General features: G+C 43.6%; 1 protein-coding gene across 1 annotated transcript; it reads left to right on the top strand.

The window, feature by feature from the left end:
* The first annotated feature begins 1,035 nt into the window (after positions 1–1,035).
* Positions 1,036–17,626, top strand: LOC127611959 (follistatin-related protein 1-like). Its single transcript, XM_052082771.1, has 10 exons — positions 1,036–1,201; positions 11,941–12,042; positions 12,113–12,242; positions 13,021–13,053; positions 13,241–13,371; positions 13,893–14,014; positions 14,276–14,388; positions 15,292–15,402; positions 15,480–15,574; positions 16,311–17,626. The coding sequence occupies exons 1-10, from the start codon at positions 1,145–1,147 to the stop codon at positions 16,350–16,352; spliced, it is 936 nt and encodes a 311-aa protein (XP_051938731.1). The 5' UTR covers positions 1,036–1,144; the 3' UTR covers positions 16,353–17,626.
* The last annotated feature ends 877 nt before the right edge of the window (positions 17,627–18,503 follow it).

Below are 18,503 nucleotides of genomic sequence, written 5' to 3'. Positions count from 1 at the left end.
TACAAATCATCACACCGTCACTACAGTACCATGCTTCACTGTTGGCACAATGTTATTTTAATTAAATGCTGTGCCATTTTATACCAGGCATAACGGACTGCACATCTTCCAAAAAGTTTGTTTCTTGAGATCTTGTAGCCTACTTCACTTTGTCTGACATATTCTGTTTGTGTGGGCAAATTACTTTTTGACATGGGGACAGGTAGTTTTATGATTTTTTTTGTGACTTAATAAATAAAATTAGCATTTAGAAACTGCATTTTGTATTTATTTGAATAGTCTGTGTGATAATAAAATTGGTTTCATTAACTGAAATTTTAATGTCATAAATATGAACACAAAAATCAGGAAGTGAGCAAATACTATTTCACAGCATTGTACCTATTTAACAGTGACCCAAAGAGTCCAAAAAGTGAAACCGTTCGCTTTTTTTTGCTCATGATATTTAAAATGTCACAAAAAATAAGGTATTATAATAACTGCCATCATGTCTTGTCTATCAGATATATGTGAATGTGTATATGACTGTGAACACCATTTTTTTTCGAGTGACGTCAGGTCCCCCCCCCCCCCCTTAGGACAAAACATTAATTAAATGCCTTGAAATTGTATTTGTTGTAAATGATTAAACGGGCCTGCAAATACCGTCACTGACCACATGCCACATCGTGGTGAGGTGTTTGTGTGCTATAAATTATATTTGGATGATATGAATGTAAACACATCACTTCTTGTCACTCACTGAATGTATTTTAATAAGAGACCGGCTTGTTCGGGCGCTCATCCAAGCATCCCTTCCTCCTCTTCTGTGGAGGACCCCCCCCCCCCCCCCCCCCAGACATTTCATTGGCTCTTTAGCCGGGAGAGGAGGAGGAAGACCGGAGGACCTGCTCGAATTCCTCCAAGCTGCTCAAATTTCCTCCAAGTCGAGGTTGTGTTGCCTTCAAGACCGACGAACATCCACTCCGCTCCACGTCTCTCCTTCGCCGAGGCCCGAGCAAGCTCTTTGTTAATTAAAACGGTAAGCTAACCAAGTAGACGCGCGCTGAAAGGCGTTTGTTTGAACATGACTTCAAAGTAGGTTTAACTAAGAAACGATATTTGAAGCTCGATAAATCTGACTTTTTTTCCGCCCTACGACCAGATGTTACGGCGTGTCGCTGTGTTCCTTCTGCTCGCCCTGACTCTCTGTAGCGCAGAGGTAAGTTTGGACACTTTAAACTTCCACGCTTTTATTTCGATTCTCTTAAAAACACACGCAGAAACATTAAGAGCAACAAATCAAGTCCAAATATTTGATGGCATGATTTTATATTACAGTTAATGCAGTGCTCGTGATTAGTTTTCCAAAATAGCCCAAAAATGCTAATGGGGTTTGGAACAATCAACATTGTTCAAATCCCCGATGGAAAACACCAGAGAGGCTCCATTTGGAAAGTGAAATGGCTCAGGAAAAGGAGCTATATAAAAAAGTGACACATGAATGGCGGGCAGCTGGGAAAAGCACAGAATGAAGGTCAAACCTTGTGTACATTTATCAGTGCTGCTCCACCTACACTTTGCACTTCGTTTGGGGATGCTTGGCAGCTGCTCTAATGGTGTCCAAACAGTGCATTTGGGTGGCCAATGTGTTTGTTTGTTTCTTGTGTTTGTTTGTGCTTTCAAGGGTGAGCTCAGGAGGAATGCACAACACTTGCTTTATTAAGTGTCACACCGCAAAGAGAAAAAGCTTTGAGCAAACACAAGCGTATTGTGGCAGCGCAATGGCATGTAGTCGGACAATCAAGACATGTGATGTCGTGTCAGGAGCAGACACACAGGTGGCATTTATTGGCCTGACTTGGCACAGCTGTTGAACAGCTGGCTTTTGGTCGGCGGCCCTGTTAGCCAGGAGTTGCTGTCACAGAAAATAAGCTCCTTGTCTTGTTGATCAGGTTGTTACCTAGGAAATTGGAAAAAGTATTTTTGAAGAGAATGTGGAAGGGGCATGCGGCTCTTTAGCGCCATCTAGCGGCTCCCTGGAGCTTTCTAAGAAATGTTTGAAAATGGAAAAAGATTTTGATAGTGGGCTAATATAGCTCAAATAGATATCGATACATGTTGCAGCTCCGAAAAAAGGAGAGCTGTGATGTTGGTTTAAACGTACACTTTATTTATGCTTTTAACAGTCTCGACAAACACAGACACATCTGCGTCAGACTTCTCTCTTCTCGTTTTTCGACTCGAGAGTCGTTCAAAGACAGCCTCTGAAAAACGGAAATTAATGATCACTTCAATGACACTAAGAAAAGCTAAAATAATGTCCCAAAACAGAAAATCAAGAGAGGAAATCACAAAATAAATTCTATGGTGGCGTTTGTGAACACGCAACAAAGTAATGAATAACATAAACAATTCTGAGACTGTCCAGTCTCCTACATACATACAGCATGTGTTTCCTTCATTGTAAGTTTGATAGAACGCTTTTATTTATTTATCTATTCGTTTTGTTTGTTGTTGTTTTTTTGGTCCTATATGGCTCTTTCATATCTAACAATTTGGATTGCCGACCCCTGGGCTATAGCTTCCGCGCTGTCTGTAGTAGAGCACAAACCATTGCCAAGACAGAACAACAAAAATGGCAAGTAATGGTATGTTTTTTTGCCAGCTAGATGAAAGACCAAGGAAGCATGTCCGCCATCTACTCAGAAATGTCAGTTTCCACAACGATAAACAAGATGTGTGGAAATGACAGATATTGTAGCAAGTGTGATTACTCTTGTAAGATACTCTTGTGTGCCTTTTTGGATCAAAGTGTATCCTGATTTGAAACAATACGACCCTCGCAGCAAGCCCCAGAGATGGTGGATGCACGAAGGACAACGAACATTGAGTTAAGAACGTTTAAGAAACGCCCTGTGCATGGCAGAAATCCGCATGACAACTCGTTTGCTTGCGGCCAAATGAATCAAAGTTTCCTCCTTCATCAAACCTCTTACCTGGTGGCCATTAATGACGCAGCCCCCCTTTTCCCTCCCCTGCTGCTCTTCCATTGCTTCCCTCCACCTTTGGCCGCCTTCCCTTGAGAATGCACCATTGTATGCACGCCTTATTCAATTCCCGGGCCGCGATCAGCAAGGAATGACTTGCTTAGGCCACAGTTTGTCCAATGAAGGCGCTAGCCAGTTAATGGTGCGGCATCTGTTCTCCGAAGGTAATTACCAAGATAATATATGGCCTGTTGTCTGGTCATGAGAAGAGCTTGAACTGGCATACCAGAAGGTCAACAAGTTGCAGCAGAAGCTTCACTTAGTGTAAGTGTGTCCGATGAGCCTGCAGGCTTTTGTCGTTGTCATCCGAGACCCGTGATACAGAGAGTAGGTACAGATTTTATGAGCTGATGTTCTTGGATTCTGACTGTAGGTTATTCAATTCTGGCCATATGCTGCCTACGTCCACTAAAATCGGACACTGTTGTGTGAGAATGAATGGGGGACTAAATTCATCCATCCATTTTCCGCCGCTTATCCGGGGTCGGGTCGCGGGGGCAGCAGCTTTAGGAGGGAAGCTCAGACTTCCCTCTCCCCAGCCACTTCTTCCAGCTCTTACAGGCAGATTCCGAGGCGTTCCCGGGCCAGCTGGGTGACATAGTCTCTCCAGCGTGTCCTGGTTCGTCCCCGGGGTCTCCTGCCAGTGGGACGTGCCTGAAACACCTCACCAGGGAGACGTCCAGGAGGCATCTTAATCAGATGCCAGAGCCACTTCATCTGGCTCTTCTCGATGTGGAGGAGAAACGGCTCGACTCTGAGCCCCTCCCGGATGACCGAGCTTCTCACCTTATCTCTAAGGGGACTAAATTCATCTTTTTTATTTTACTTTGTTGACAATTGTCAGAGCACATTCTTTGTTGCATTGAGCACAAACAACCCCCTTGTTGTCAAAAATGTGAATCTCTGCACTGAGCAATTGTGTGTTTGACCATGTCATCCTTTTACGCAAGAGTAATAACGGTGGTTTCAAATCGTCCAAAACGTGATTGATTTTTTTTTGGTCTGATTTTAGTTGAAATGCCATTATTTACCTTGCCAGCAAGGAGAGTGCTTGAGGTAAAAATTGCATCACCTTCGCCAAGAGGCTGAGGGAAAACGCTTGCGTTGTGTGCAGTGTGAAATAACAAGCGACACACAACAGGAGGTTGATATGCAAAGCGGACCAGGAGGCGGTTCTGCGGATCTCTACAACCGCATATATTTTTCCCCCATTTCTTTCTTTATTTATCTTGTGGTGACAGAGCGAATTGGTTCATTTACCTACAAAAGGCCAGCCGTGGATCATGACAATTGCAGTTGTCATGGCAAAGGTGCCCACCAGCGCTTTCCTCTCAGGCTTTAGCAAGCAAGAGAACAAGCAGGACATGCCCAAGTAGATGTCGGTTCCCTTGTTGGCACTCCATAGGCGGTTCTCTTGCATCTGAGGTGGGCTAAAAATATCTGCCCAGGTGGAGAGAACATGAGCATGTGACAGAGGGGAGGGGTGGGACGCTTTGTCCTCTGTCTTTATCAGACCGATCTAATTACTTCAAGTCGACATGCAGTCATGCAGTCTGGGCAGGGACTAAACAGAAAAAGGACAGAGCCATGCTCAGGAAATTATAGCAGGGGAAAGATCAGGGTGAGGTAAGACTTGGCTGCTGTATGCTGCAGGGTGGAGGGGATTGGGGGGCGGGGGGGGGGGTGTTTCACGTCCTCGCGGTATGTTATATTTGCTTGAAAAGAGTATTCGTCCAGTTTTCGTAACCGGACTGGTGGTAAGCTGTGATGAGATGCAGTCGACATTAAACGGTAACGTTGAGCTGACAACTGAAGCCATTGAGCCACCCTTCCTAATCTGTGGGATGGGTCAAGGCAAAGCCCTGATGGTTGTGCGACAACACACCGACAAGAATATATACCGTATTTTCCACACTAAAAGGCGCACTGGATTATGAGGCGCGCCTTCAATGAATGGCCTGTTTTGTAATTTTTTTTTTCATACATTGGGCGCACCGCATTATAAGACGCAATCTACAATGCATCCACTAGATGGAGCTACGCTCAAAGAAACACCAACAGAACAATCTGATAAAATTGAATCTAAAATTGAATTGAACAGCACTCAATTTAAAAGTTGGTCACGCAACTCTTTATCTTTTGAAACTTTGTTTTTTTTTTAATTTCATGTGGGAAGATCGTTTTGTAACCCGTCCTCTGGATAAGTTCAATGTGTTCCCCTTTGTTTTGCTGCTTTGCTGTTAAATAGAAAACACATGAAGAGCAACGTCCTCCGTGACAGATTCTGCCCCCTCTGTGGTCCAGATTACATAAAGACCATCGCAGCGAAGAATTGACAGTTGACAGACATTGAGCAATCTTGGGAAAAGTGCGACCAGTCGGGGCTTTAAGTCGTGTGAGGAAGTATGATCTTCAAAGGTGCTCGTTCAATTTCGCTTAAGTGGACGACCACTTGTTCCAACTGCAGAGTCAGGGATTGTAGTCGTGGTTTTGGATTGAGTCTCAGCAAAGACCCCCCACCCCCACCCTACCCCTTGCACCCGCCCTGTTGCTGAAAAATGCAGAGAACAGAAAATAAAGGGAAATCAAACGTACTGTAAATCAGGTTTGATTGAGGCTAACAAAACTGAAGGGAGCTGTAGAGATGCCATTGCACGTGGCTCGATGACATTACCAGGCAGGGTGGGTGCGTGTTTGCAGGGGTGGGTGGGTGGGTGAGGTGGGGGGGGCTTGGTTTCTTAGTTTAGTCTAATTGCGAGCAGATGTGACTCAGCCAAGTCGGTGACTCCTTTCTGGCTTTTTCTTTAGTCTGTCTCACTTTATTTGTCTTCGATTCCCCACCGTCTTTACGTTCTGGGGTCTTGGACAAGAAGGCCCGGTGGGCGGAAAACAAGAGGCTGCAGACTGGAGTGACATCATCTCATTTGTCGATGCATTCCTTTCATGCTGAATAAGAAACAGGGTGAAAGCTAACAGGCAGAGATGGGTGCATACTGCTCATTACCCAGGATGCTTTTGTTTCTGCGGGTTTAATATCAGCCCGCGCCTGGTCCCTAAGCAAACACCCCGAGACCACCCCAACTGTTTATCTGGACTGTTTTTCTTAGTAGTCATTAATTCAAGGACATACGCACACCACTTGTACACGTATCAGTCACATACAGCAAACTCTGAGTTCGAAAGAAGGGGAAGATGCTGGCATTTTGTGGTCCGCCTGCTTCTGTCCTCACAAAGCTGTCAACCGCAACAAGGAATGACGCTCAAGTCTCATTTGAGATGTATAAAGTTAATTAGGCACGGAAAGGAGGCAACATCCAAGAGGTATTTTAATTATTGAGTGCAAATCCACCAGCTTTAATGACTGCAGTCTGTCAGTAACGGATGAAAAGTCGTTCGCTTATGATGCTTCTCCCTCGTGCGTTGGGATTTAGGCATAAGAGCGAATATATTTTTCAGCTGGAAACTAGTTCATACTTAGCGAGTGTCTTTCATTTGTCTTGGGTTGTCCTTCGGGAAGGCGCTGTGAAATGGAACGTCTGCTCACTGAACCGATGTCCAAAAGCCGGAGAGACAAAGGGAAAAGGCAGGAAACGCAGGAGAGGGGGAGATCAGGGGCAACGCTCTGACCCAGATACCGGCGAGATTTTGGCTCAAGACGAACCCGGCCAGACCCCGACTGAGGCACAACATTCCTCCGGAATGTACTCCCTCCCCTCCCCTCACATTCTGGGTCCTGACGATTTTACAAAGCACTGCATCAAAGCATCAAAGACTGGAGCACATTTTGAAGTTATGAAATGTTTGCGCCATGAGTCATCTCAGGCGTCCAAATGTCTGTCTGTGGCTGTCGGAATCGCTCGTCCATTTGGATTCGGAAGAGATGCTTGATTAGGTTTTGTCCCAATTTTGACACATTCAGACACAGATCATTTATACCAGCGATGTTGCAAACATATTGGAGCCCATAAAATCATAGGCGAACTCTCTGACTATTTCATGCACCCTGTAACCTGACAACATAATCAGCTGTCCACTGTCGTAACTACTGTCCCTGAAAGGGTTAAAGTCAGACCGTCTTTCGAAACGTCTCAAAAAAGTCCCCCAAAAAAAGAGAAAAAATGTGACTCAGTTACTGAATTGACAAGCCCAAAATGAATCCCTTGAGACTGGTTTAACTGAGGTTGCGCGCATTACGATAAAATCTTGTGGGATCTCATGCATGACAGCACTTCAAACTCCCTAGTTTTGTGCGACTCGAGACATATTTCTACAAACATCGAGACCAGTGGTTCTTAACCTTAGTTCGATCGAAGCCCAGGGGTTCGGTGAATCGTCTCAGGGGTGCCACGGGGCCTTTGCCATGGAGGGTAAGACACATGCGACTCAGCATTTTAATTAGCTATGACACTCCCGCTTGGGCATCAGTGGCCGCAGGTGATCACATGACATTGCTTGTCCAATCAGTGCTGTGAGAAATTTAGTTCGCTTAGTTCAGTAATCCCTCATTTATCGCGGTTAATGGGGACCGAAACCACCCGCGAAAGATGAAAATCAGCGAAGTAGCGAACCCCACCGTACAGGTATTAAGGGTGTGGAAAAGAATCGATGCATCGATGCGCACGTGCGCAATGCGAGTGCATCGGCTCATTCACCGGGTATGACGCAATTGACGGGTGAAATCTAGATTCATCACGATGCATTGGTGGGTATCGGTAAAATCGGATTCAAGCGCCGTTTAATTCATGTTAAACGTCACCTATATACATGCATGTTTGTAGTAATTAACATTACTTAATGCGATATACTAATATATTTAAACATGTATAAGTTAGGTTAGGTTCGTGTATGAATAACGAAATACAGTAAACAGATGTATGTAGTACTGTATATGTTGCTCTGTGACTTGCTGTTGTTTTGCTGACTTTCACTGCCTCTTGCGGACCTTTCCTTCTTCGCTGCATTTTCGCATTTTATTTTTTATTTTTTCATGAATATGTTTGATAAAATCCACAATGCACCGAGGCCGCGATAAGCAAACCGCGAAATAGTCATCGTTACGTCATCAAAGCAGCATGTTTTAGATCATACCCGAAGAAGACGTTGTTTTTCTCCCATGAATCCAGAAACTTATCCCACTTCCGTGCAGGTTTGAGAGTTTGCGATTCTACTGAAAAATCGTTGCACGTGTTCATTTTTTCTTTTGTGCAAAGTCAACTATCGAAGCGCAACAACATTGACGGCTCAGGGTAAAATGTGAAGATGAAAAAGGCTTTGTCGCACAGTGCCTCGCTGTCCCACTCAATAGCCACTTAAGCTCCGCGCTCAAGAAAATGCATTTTACTAGGGATGAGAAGAGTTATTCTCGCTAGGGCAATTCATAACAGCTTTATTTTACTCAACTCAAGATTGCTATGGGGTCAGAATCCCAAACATTCAAAGATGAAAATATATACAGTACATCGAACATTTACGTGATGACATGGAAAGATACATGACAATTTCATGCTCTTGTTGTTATTTGGCATTCAAGATCGAGTTATTCCTTTTGCAAGCCATCAGTCTATTTCCTGCACACTAACAAGGAGCAGGGCACTCATGGGAATTGATTCCAATCGGCTACCGAGTGACGTCGGCGCGAGAGAGCTATTGATTGACCTTCGAACTCATCGGAGCAGAGAAAAGATATGCGCACACCTATGCACTTATACATTGAGGCACATACAAGCACAAAAATGTCGCTTGAATGCCAGTATTGAGCGACCCCGCTGCTATGGTAATAATTCCTGATCAGGAAGGGGAAGCAAGAAAGCGTTAAAAAATATATTTGATGTCAGTGGCAGCATAGAAGCAATTCAACTCTATCAGTGTTATCATCACCATCTCCTCCTAATCTCAACATCTCCCCCCGCCACCCCGCCCACCCTCCTCTACTCCCACTTTCCTTTTACATTCCTTCCATTAAACGGAACAAGATGGTCTTGGTCCAATGGCGCTCGTCACTAAAAGGACAAGATAGTGGGAATAAAACAAGGTGACAGGGCAGATCTGGGCAGAAGTGCACTCGACTCGAGCGCGGAGACGCCATGCTGAGATAAATGGCTATACTGTAATCCTTTTGTATGTGGTAAAGGAGAGCCACAGCAGAGAATACCCAATTCAGCTGTTTCTTAAATCCTGGGAGAACAATAAAATGCACACCTATGCCGAAGCTGCTTTGGACCACACCTCCCACCGAGACGCTCACATGCTGACTCGGCGATCGCACAAGCAACCCCACTAGGCCCAGCCTCTTAATATAAATACCCGACATTTTCCATTTTTAGTTGCCATTTATTTAAGATAAGATAAGAAAACATTTTTTAGTCTCACAATGGAGAAATTCCCAATTCACAGCAGCAAAGTTATGAAAAGAAGAAGCAGAAGAACAAAATATCGGAGCTGCTGTAAAGGCAGCCACTCTCGCGGCATCATCTTGAAGTCAAAATAACAAAATAATACAACACATAAGATACATATTGATTGATCGGTTTTTAATTTTGTTCAACAACATTTACATTGCATTGTAAAAGTATGTTTTAATGAAAAATGTAACGCGTGTGGCGAGGCTTAACGATTGCAAAATGAAATGGTCTGCCTTGATCGTGGCTTTCAACTTATATCCTCGCCTTAAACGGGGGTTCATCGTGGGGTGTACTCAAATAGTAAAAATTGTTGAACAGATGTAATATTCAGACACGCTACCTGCAAGTGTTGACAACTTGTGCTGTGACACGGGGGTCATTGAGAACATCTGTACAACCACACTCTGCTGCGATCTCATTTTAAGGCTCTCTCTGGTTGACTGGCACTTGCGGTCTCACGGGTACCACCTCTCACCATAGCAACAACCCAATGGAATCGTCTGGTGCGGGCGGAAAAAAAAAAGTCCTGTGTGCTTCTGCGTTCATTAGTTAAATGTCAAGGTTGTCTGCTGGTTGCACATGGATGGACAGAATACCACCGGCGTCATCTGCAGAGCTCATACAGAATTCACTGCGGCGGATTCAGTGCAAGTAAATGGATTGCAATCTTCAGGGCCACAAGGATCACTTTGAAGATTTTGCCTCCAACATTGGATTATTGTGTGTGCGACTTTTAAATCATGCAAAGAAGTGAACCACCATTTCCCTCAAGCTCCTCTCACCACTTGGAGCTTAAAGTCTGCTCCACTTTAGCATGTGACACCCTACCCCCGTCCCCACCCGTTATCCATCTTGTTACATTCAATTATTGGTGAGCTTATGTGAGTCTCCAAGAATCCAGCCCTTGTTTGAGTCCGCATACCAGACCCTGAATGTGGACCGCAAGCTCACGTGTGCTCAAGCACAGGAAGGGCCAACTTTTTCTCTGCCTTATTCTCGTTACAGGAAACAGTGCCCTAGAGAGGGGGAGGGAAGTGGGAAAACGATTGCATGGGAACAAGCGCAAAGAAAAACACACGCGCGCGCGCGCACACACACACATGCACATACTAGACTCCAGATGTGGAGACGCCCTATAACACACAAAAACTTCAGTGCGCTGACACAGATGCACACAAAGGCACACAAATGGAGAATAGAGAAGGTAATGAAGGTCATAAAGTGAGTGTGAGTGTTTGCTGCTTGAGATTAGTGGTTTTTGGAGGGGGCTGGAGGTAGCCGGGTGGGGTCACACAACAGACCAGCCGACAACAAAAGATAAAAGAAATAAAAGACGTCATGGTGAAACAAACAAACTGGAAAGTATGGTCTTCTCATCATTTTGACTTGTCAACACGCAGTTCCTTTTGAGGTTTTGGCTAATCGGTTGAGGCTGAGTCTGAATCATTACCCAGTGAGTTCAAGCAGCTGCTGTCACGTCATGTGATGTATCGCCACCTAGCGGAGAAACTCCGCCTAACTGTGCGGAGCTGCAAAGTTGCCTGTAACACAGATTATTTACTTTTCTCGTCAGATTTGGGGACAGGGGGGAAAAAAAAAGAAAATGTACAGTATGAGTTGAACAGTATGACCGAATATACAGTTTCAGATCATGATATATAATCCCCGAGTGATAATGATCCATGGTGTATTATGCGGTCTATACATAGCATTTGCACATTTGTGCGACACTTTCATTTGTTAATACAGAAGTTAGATTTCACATGCCGACATGATTTAATGTCTGGAATTTAGTATAGTACCGTTGACTCTAATTTGAGTTTTCAGGCAATTTAATAGGTGTAGTTTGATAAATGTTACTGCTCAATGTCCCTAAAACATTGCTATACTAATGTGGTACTTGGGTCACGCTATCTCGAAGTAATACATTTATAACTCTCATACCAGTGTAAAAAAAAAAAAAGTTAACCAGCTTAATATTTAGATGTAGAAAGCACGTGTGCCAAGTGGGGAAACTTCAATGTCATATATGTAATGCAAGGGGGTATGCTTTGCAGTTTGCAAGTGTAAACAGAAGTTGAACACTGTAAAATGTAAACGGGGCTAAACTTGCCTTAATTTAACATTCGAGTGAGTCCCCTTGCTTCGTGTAACTTCCAGAGTATATTCTGTTTCATTCTTGTCTTATCTAATAGAGAAACTCGTTAATGTATATTATATATAAGCATAATACTCGATTCCATGTGTTGCGTGATGCACTTCCCATTTTTGTCTCTTGAGAGCAAAAAATAAAAATAAATATCTTGTATCATTCAGTGTAACTGTCACTCCAGCCTTAGAGGCATTCAACTGCAAAAAACTTCCACAGCATTTTGTTTAAACTCTCATCTCAACAACTATAGCTGTGATTATGACGATGTTGCCAGCCTCGAAGGCGCAACCGTTTCATGTCACATCTGTTATTGCGAGCGCAACTATGTGTGAAACTAAATGTTGTCTTCTTATTTCAGGAGCTGCAGAGCAAGAGCAAAGTATGTGCCAATGTCTTCTGCGGGGCAGGACGGGAATGTGCTGTTAGTGAGAAAGGGGAGCCCAGCTGCCTGTGCATCGAAGTGAGTGAGGTAGTGGTGGGGTAAGAAAGACATTTCCAATTCATGTGCTTGGTTTCTTTTCTCTCTCCAGAGCTGTAAGCCCCACAAGAGGTCAGTATGTGGCAGCAATGGGAAGACCTACCGGAACCATTGTGAGCTGCACAGGGATGCTTGTCTGAGCGGACTGAAAATCCAAGTGGCCTACGATGGACACTGCCAGGGTACATTTGCGATGCTTGCAATTCATGTCAAGTGAAACGTTTAATTTAAAACTACACAAAACTTGACTTGGCAGAAAAGGCTGCAAAATGAGCAACAAATGAGTCAGACTTGATGAAATTAGTTCATCGTGTGACTCCACAGAACATGAATATGGGCACAATATTGTGAGATGATCACATGTCAGAGTCAACTGGAAAGCTAAACACTCCATAGCTACATCAGGAATTTCTCCATTGCGAGACTAATAAAGGTTTTCTTAATCTTAATCTAAGATCATGTTTAATATTGTGCTTTATGATGGATTTATTCAGCAATGGGGGACCATTGACATTCTTTGTTTGCGTATGCTGTTATAATGTAAAGGGAGTGAAAATAAGCTCAGCAATTAACTCCTGATGGTTCTTGTGAACAAAGTCTATCAACTGAAGTAATTTGTACACTTATTGGTTTTGGAAAAAGTGAGGTGTCATTCTAAAGAGGTGTCACATTGCTCTGCGATCCCAATAGTCGCCATATGAGGCTACAGTCACTTGTCGAGTCTTGCTTGATGTTTCAATCTGTTAGCAGATTGTTATATTAGCAACTCATCATTAGTGAACTATTAACTTGCTGAATGTTGACCTGAGCTTTGGCACAGAATTTGTTCATAGAGGTCAGTTACGTCACCCGGTCTTCTTTGCAGACCTTTGGCCAAGAAATCTATGTCAGCATTAAATAATAACTGGTCTTGGGATTGTAATTCTGCCATTTCTTTTTTTTTTCTTCAATACCATTCAGAGAAAAAGAGTGAGCAGGCAGCTGCCAGCCCAGGTGGGTGTTGGATTCATTTTTACACTTTTGGTTGTCTCTGTTGGTTTAGTGCACAAGCATAGTCTAGTAACAGACAAACAAACGCACATGAAAGAAAAATAAAAACGTAACACAATACAAGTAATGTAGACTGTACACGATGAATTATTCATGAATGTTGACCAATAGAATGCTCCCCATCCCGCAGTGGTTTGCTACGCTGCGGACCGCAACGAGCTGAGGAGCCGTGTGATCCAGTGGCTGCAGACCGAAGTTGTCCCAGATGGCTGGTTTGTCAAGGGCTCCAACTTCTCTGACATCCTGCTCAAGTACTTCAAGGTGGGCCAACCGCTTTGCACCTATTGTCCTCATCCTTGCCTCTCTTCGTTGAAGTGGGGTACAGTACCTGCATACTGATTATTTCAAAGGGGAGAGACACCATACTTAACCAAGAATAGATCCGCAAGAGTGCTTACTGCTCTAATAGTCGGGCAATGTCACCTGGATCTTGTGCAATTGATTGTTCTTTTATTATGTCTTAAAACTACTGAGGCAAAATGAGAGTGCACTACTCGTCTGGTCCTTGGCTTATGAGAGAGATTTGGTGTGATGTAACCTGAATTTGTACAAATATAGTTGTAAAGTCTTAATTACAGTGTGTGTTTCTTAATGAAAGGCACCAGAATGAAATCCAAAGGAAGTACCGCAGTAACTGAGCATGCGAACAATTTTGTAGCATGCCGTTTATAACCTCAAAATGAACAACACCGGTCCTGTTATAAATATGGATGCCAAAGTTCTATTGTGTCTGGTGTAACACATCTATGAAGCTGTTCTTATGCATCTTTTCTCACCCCCAGTCGTATGACGGCGGCGATTCCACGCTGGACTCCTCCGAGTTGCTCAAGTTCATCCAGCACAATGAGTCTGTGGCGACTGAGATGCAGTCCTACGCCGACCTGGAGAGCAACAAGCTGCTTCGGTTAGTGTCTGCTCGCACGATAGCGGTTGAAAGATAAGACTTATTTTAGATCGTTTTTTTTTTTTTTGACTTGTCAGTATTTGACCTCTGTGCAAGCTTCGAAAGTAAAGTTTGCATATACATGCATATCTCTACTATGTGCTCTGGAGCTATTTTAGATGTCTGTCCATTCCAGAGTATACTTGTCATGCCCTCCTTATGGAAGCTTGTAAAGTCGGGTTGCTACTAATAGTGAGTTTGCATGTGTGTTTTGCTATCCAGGAGTCTCTGTGTTGATGCCCTCATTGAGCTGTCTGATGAGAATGCCGACTGGAAGTTGAGCTTTGATGAGTTCCTCAACTGCCTGAAACCTGGGTTCAACCCGCCTGAGAAGAGTGAGCTGAGACCACCCTTCCATCTATTTTTGTTTTGTGTCAATCGCAAGACACAAAAAGGCACACAAATAGATGTGACCAATCACACTCGCATTTAAAACCAATGGAGAAAATTTGAGTCGTAATGAACCAACCATATGTTTTTGAAATGTAAGTGAAAACCCACGGAACCACGGGGGAAAGATGCAAACTACGCACAGAACGAGTTGAGACTCAAACCCACAAACTCTTGACTGTGAGGCAGACGTGTTACTCACTACCCTCTTGTGCTGCACTGAAAAAGTTTTTGGACTCTAGGAAAACAAACAACAACAAATCCCGGTGTCGTGTCAGACACGGTGGACTGAGTCTTTGACACAGACAGCATGGGCAGAGCAGATATGGTATCTGTGAGGCTGAACTATGCGGTGGGGTTGATAGAGAACTCGCTGATCTAATTCAGTATTGTTGCTGCTGATGGTTGTTGCTTCAGTGTACTATGCTCAGAATCACTATGTAGGCTGAAGTCCAGAGCGCTGAACTCTGTGTCTTCGGCATACAAGGTCCTGTGTGGTTATTGAGAAACACTAGGATTACCCCAAACGCATCAAAAAGTGTTTTCTTTTCACACACAGTGTGGCAATAAGAATACACACATTCCAACGTAAGTTCAACTGTCCTAAACATATCCAAACATGCCTTCATGAAGCTTACTTTTTGCTCATGGGTACAGAAAAGCGCCTTTCCGAAACTGTTCCCACTGTTTTATGCAGTAGGTGGCAATTTACTAAATTGCGCCAGTCTGTCATTTGGCAGCGGCCCGTGTACCCCTTTTTAGTTACAGTGGTTTCCGAATGGGGAGAATCGTGCTCGATTGTCTCAGCTGCCAAATTCCCTTCTTCGTATATATATATTTTCTTCTAGAATGTGCTCTGGAAGATGAGACTTATGAGGACGGTGCAGAGACGCAGGTGGAGTGTAACCGCTGCGTGTGTGCATGCGGCAACTGGGTCTGCACTGCAATGACCTGCACTGGTAAGCTACAAGAAAATCATTTTGTTATTTCCTCCGTGTCTTTGTACCTGAACACATTTGATTCACTTTGTATGCAGACAAGGCAGCTGCTGTGGATGAGCCAACAGATGGCGGTGTGGAAATGACAGAGGAAGAGTGGAACCTCCGTGTGGCAGAGCTGAACAAACACCAGGTTGTTTTTTTTTTTTTAAATCAGTAAACCAACTAGCCCAAGGATCTGACTTGAGGGTTTCTCCAGATAAGGGGAATGTGTTTTTCTCGACAAAGGAGATTTGACTTAAACTGCCGAGCCTGCAAAAAAACATCCTCTTCAAATTTGCAGACCTAAGCTTTTCGGTACAATACTCACATGGCAGGAAACGAAAAAAAAATCATCATATATTGAAGAGGCAAATTGTCTCAAAAGAGCAAGCTTGCTGTAATTAGTATAGTAGTAAGCAAAAAACATGTTTATATGCATTACCGTATAAACCAAGTCTGCTGGGTATACAGCGGGTATATAACAAATGGATACATGGGATTCCTTTTGCGTAATGCAATCCATGAGACATACAAATGTATATATTTTCATCTCCAAATTCATTTTGAAATTGTTCTTCAATTACATTTTTAATATTGTCAAATGTCCTGTAGATAAGGTAGGTTCTAGCTAGGTTAGCCGTCTTTAAACTGGAATAACTGTAGAAATGTTAAAAGATAGAACATGGGAAAAACATAAGCAGCCTGAACAACTTTCAGATGCATAATACAACAGAATGGCCATCGCAAGGTAAATTACCGTCAGCTGAGCTGTAAATTACCTCATCCAAAACTTTTAATGCTACCGCTTTGGTTTTTAAATGGGTGCAACGTGATGAAATTACTTTATACCACGACTATATTGACCCTTTATCTTTATTTTACCATAGGAAACAGTGGAGAAAATGAAGGCGAGTACAAAGGAAGCCTAAGGGAGGACACAGCCCGAAGAGAGGATGCACACGACCACCCTTCCTCTATACTTGACTTACCTTGAAGCCCGGGTGTTATTATGACATCTACTTGTTTTCTCTGCTATTTTAATTGTTATTATTATACATTGTTACAGTATCAAAGTGTTTATGTTGATGTTGTTTGATTCGAGGGACAATCTTATGATTCCCCTGCGTTCAGTACTGTCATATTTGATTGTATTAACTACTCTTGTACACTTCTTACGATGTATTTTTGCAGTTCTTAAGGACAAAAAAAAAGAAGCAGGATGTCTGTGTTATGCGGATTGAGCAGCATTGGCTTTATGGGTAGAAGCAAAGTCGTGGGAAGGTTCAACGGCTAGCGATTCATGTATACTCAATCAATGCACTCGGTTATCTTTCTCTTTGCTTTTATGGTCCATCCAAACAACCAATCTGAGGTGTTTGACTTCATGTGAGGCATTCTGCAGCAAAAGAAGAAAACATAGTTGTATGTCTAGTTTGTTGTGGCCATTTGAGTTGTAGCTCATTATATTCCCACTCAGATACAATACACTGTATGGGCTAAAGTATTGGTACTACTTTTGTCCATATAATGTACATCTCTCTCCTAAGCCTCTCTCACGCAGAGATCCTGCATCAGAGCGGTAACAGAAGAGCCAACATTTATCCACCATTGTCTTGCGCACAGCCATTCTCCCCCCACCGCCTGTTACAGGTCCCGAGTTTGCCACATAGACAGAAAAAAAAATGCTGTGTAAAAGGCACTGCAGGGTGAGATGCACCCGGGTGAGACTGCATACGAACATAGCATGGGGGTGTCTGAAACCAAAGATGTGCTGAAGATGTTTTGTACACAGATCTCCAGGTAATATTACTCTGGACCCAGCAGCAGCACTATATACCTTTCAAAATCAACCTTTACAAAAGGACCTAGCCTCGGTAGTGTAGGTGCGTCACGAAGCGGTTTGTTTGAGAGTGTGTGCGTGTGCTGATAAATGTGCTGTTCCTTTTTGTACTTCTGTGTTGATTTGTAAAAAACCCTGCGTCTAAATTAGGAAAATAGAAGACATAGTGCCTTAGACTCGCAAACATTATTGACCCGCACAATTTTTTTTAAAATTGTTTTACCACGTACTGAGCGTGGTTTTGCTGATTCGTTGGGAAGTGGCTTGTAATTCATGCTGATAAAATCATTGCGGAGATTTTTGGAGGCCACTAAAAATGACAGCAAGGACTATGTATGGAAGCCAATAAATCTGTGTACACCATGCACATCGTCTCTTTCAATGTGTTTCAACTTATATTCACACTTGTGTGGGTGAGCTCCAGCAAATCTCAGCTGAATTTGGGTAAGAGGGATGGGAACACACTTGGTGGTTGCAGCCAATCTCAAGGCACAGTCGGTTGTCAATGAATTTCATGTGGGTGTTTTTGGTTTGTCGAAGCCAGACTGAAGAAAACCCATGCATGGAAAAAGAAAACATGCAAACTCCACACAGTACTGCAAAACTGTGAGGCAGCTGTGCCAACCACAAATGTACCATACTGTTTGTAAACTTCAATAATTCATGCATCTGAAAAGTTTGGAAATTTATGACGCCAATTGGTCTATACATTTTTCTCTGTCGTCAGACTGATTACAATTTGGTAAAATTGTGGTGGTGGTGTGTGTGTGTGTGTGTGTGTGTTTTTTTTTTTTTTTTTTGCTTTGGGACGTTTTTCTTCGAACCACGCTATGCTTAGCCTGCACGGTCTTGCATAATGATGTAACCGAAAAGTAGTGTTGCATAATGTCACTCGAGCTTGAGTGTCCTCCTCCTGGGCAATCGGCAGTCCTCGGGACTGACAGCTCTCTCCCGGCTCCCACCCCCGTTACGACTCTCGCTGGTACCTCGCGAGATTCACACACCCAGTGCGGGTCCAAGGAAGGTCCCTGGCCTGATTATTGTTTGAGGGTTGTGGGGCGGCTACTCCCATTCCCCTGCGTTCCGGTGAGACCCCACTTCCTTCCCCGCGGGCTTGTGGGCATTTAGCCGCATCAGTGGCCCAAGAGCTCCGGCGTTCCCCACCTCGCGCCACTCGGAGGCATCACACCACTCGAGGCAAGCTGGTGTTTGAAGGCTAGATCATCATCATCATTAGAGG

Source organism: Hippocampus zosterae, chromosome 12 (genome assembly GCF_025434085.1).
Source record: "Hippocampus zosterae strain Florida chromosome 12, ASM2543408v3, whole genome shotgun sequence".
NCBI lineage: Eukaryota > Metazoa > Chordata > Actinopteri > Syngnathiformes > Syngnathidae > Hippocampus > Hippocampus zosterae.
Note: the sequence above shows the minus strand (reverse complement) of the source record. Positions and strands in the feature narration are given on the sequence as shown.

Bases quoted from the DNA above. Each gene is read 5' to 3' on its own strand.
- LOC127611959 (XM_052082771.1), top strand. From the start codon at position 1,145: ATGTTACGGCGTGTCGCTGTGTTCCTTCTGCTCGCCCTGACTCTCTGT. The intron at 12,043-12,112 runs GTGAGTGAGGTA...TTCTCTCTCCAG, and splicing joins CCAGCTGCCTGTGCATCGAA to AGCTGTAAGCCCCACAAGAG. The intron at 15,575-16,310 runs GTTGTTTTTTTT...ATTTTACCATAG, and splicing joins CAGAGCTGAACAAACACCAG to GAAACAGTGGAGAAAATGAA.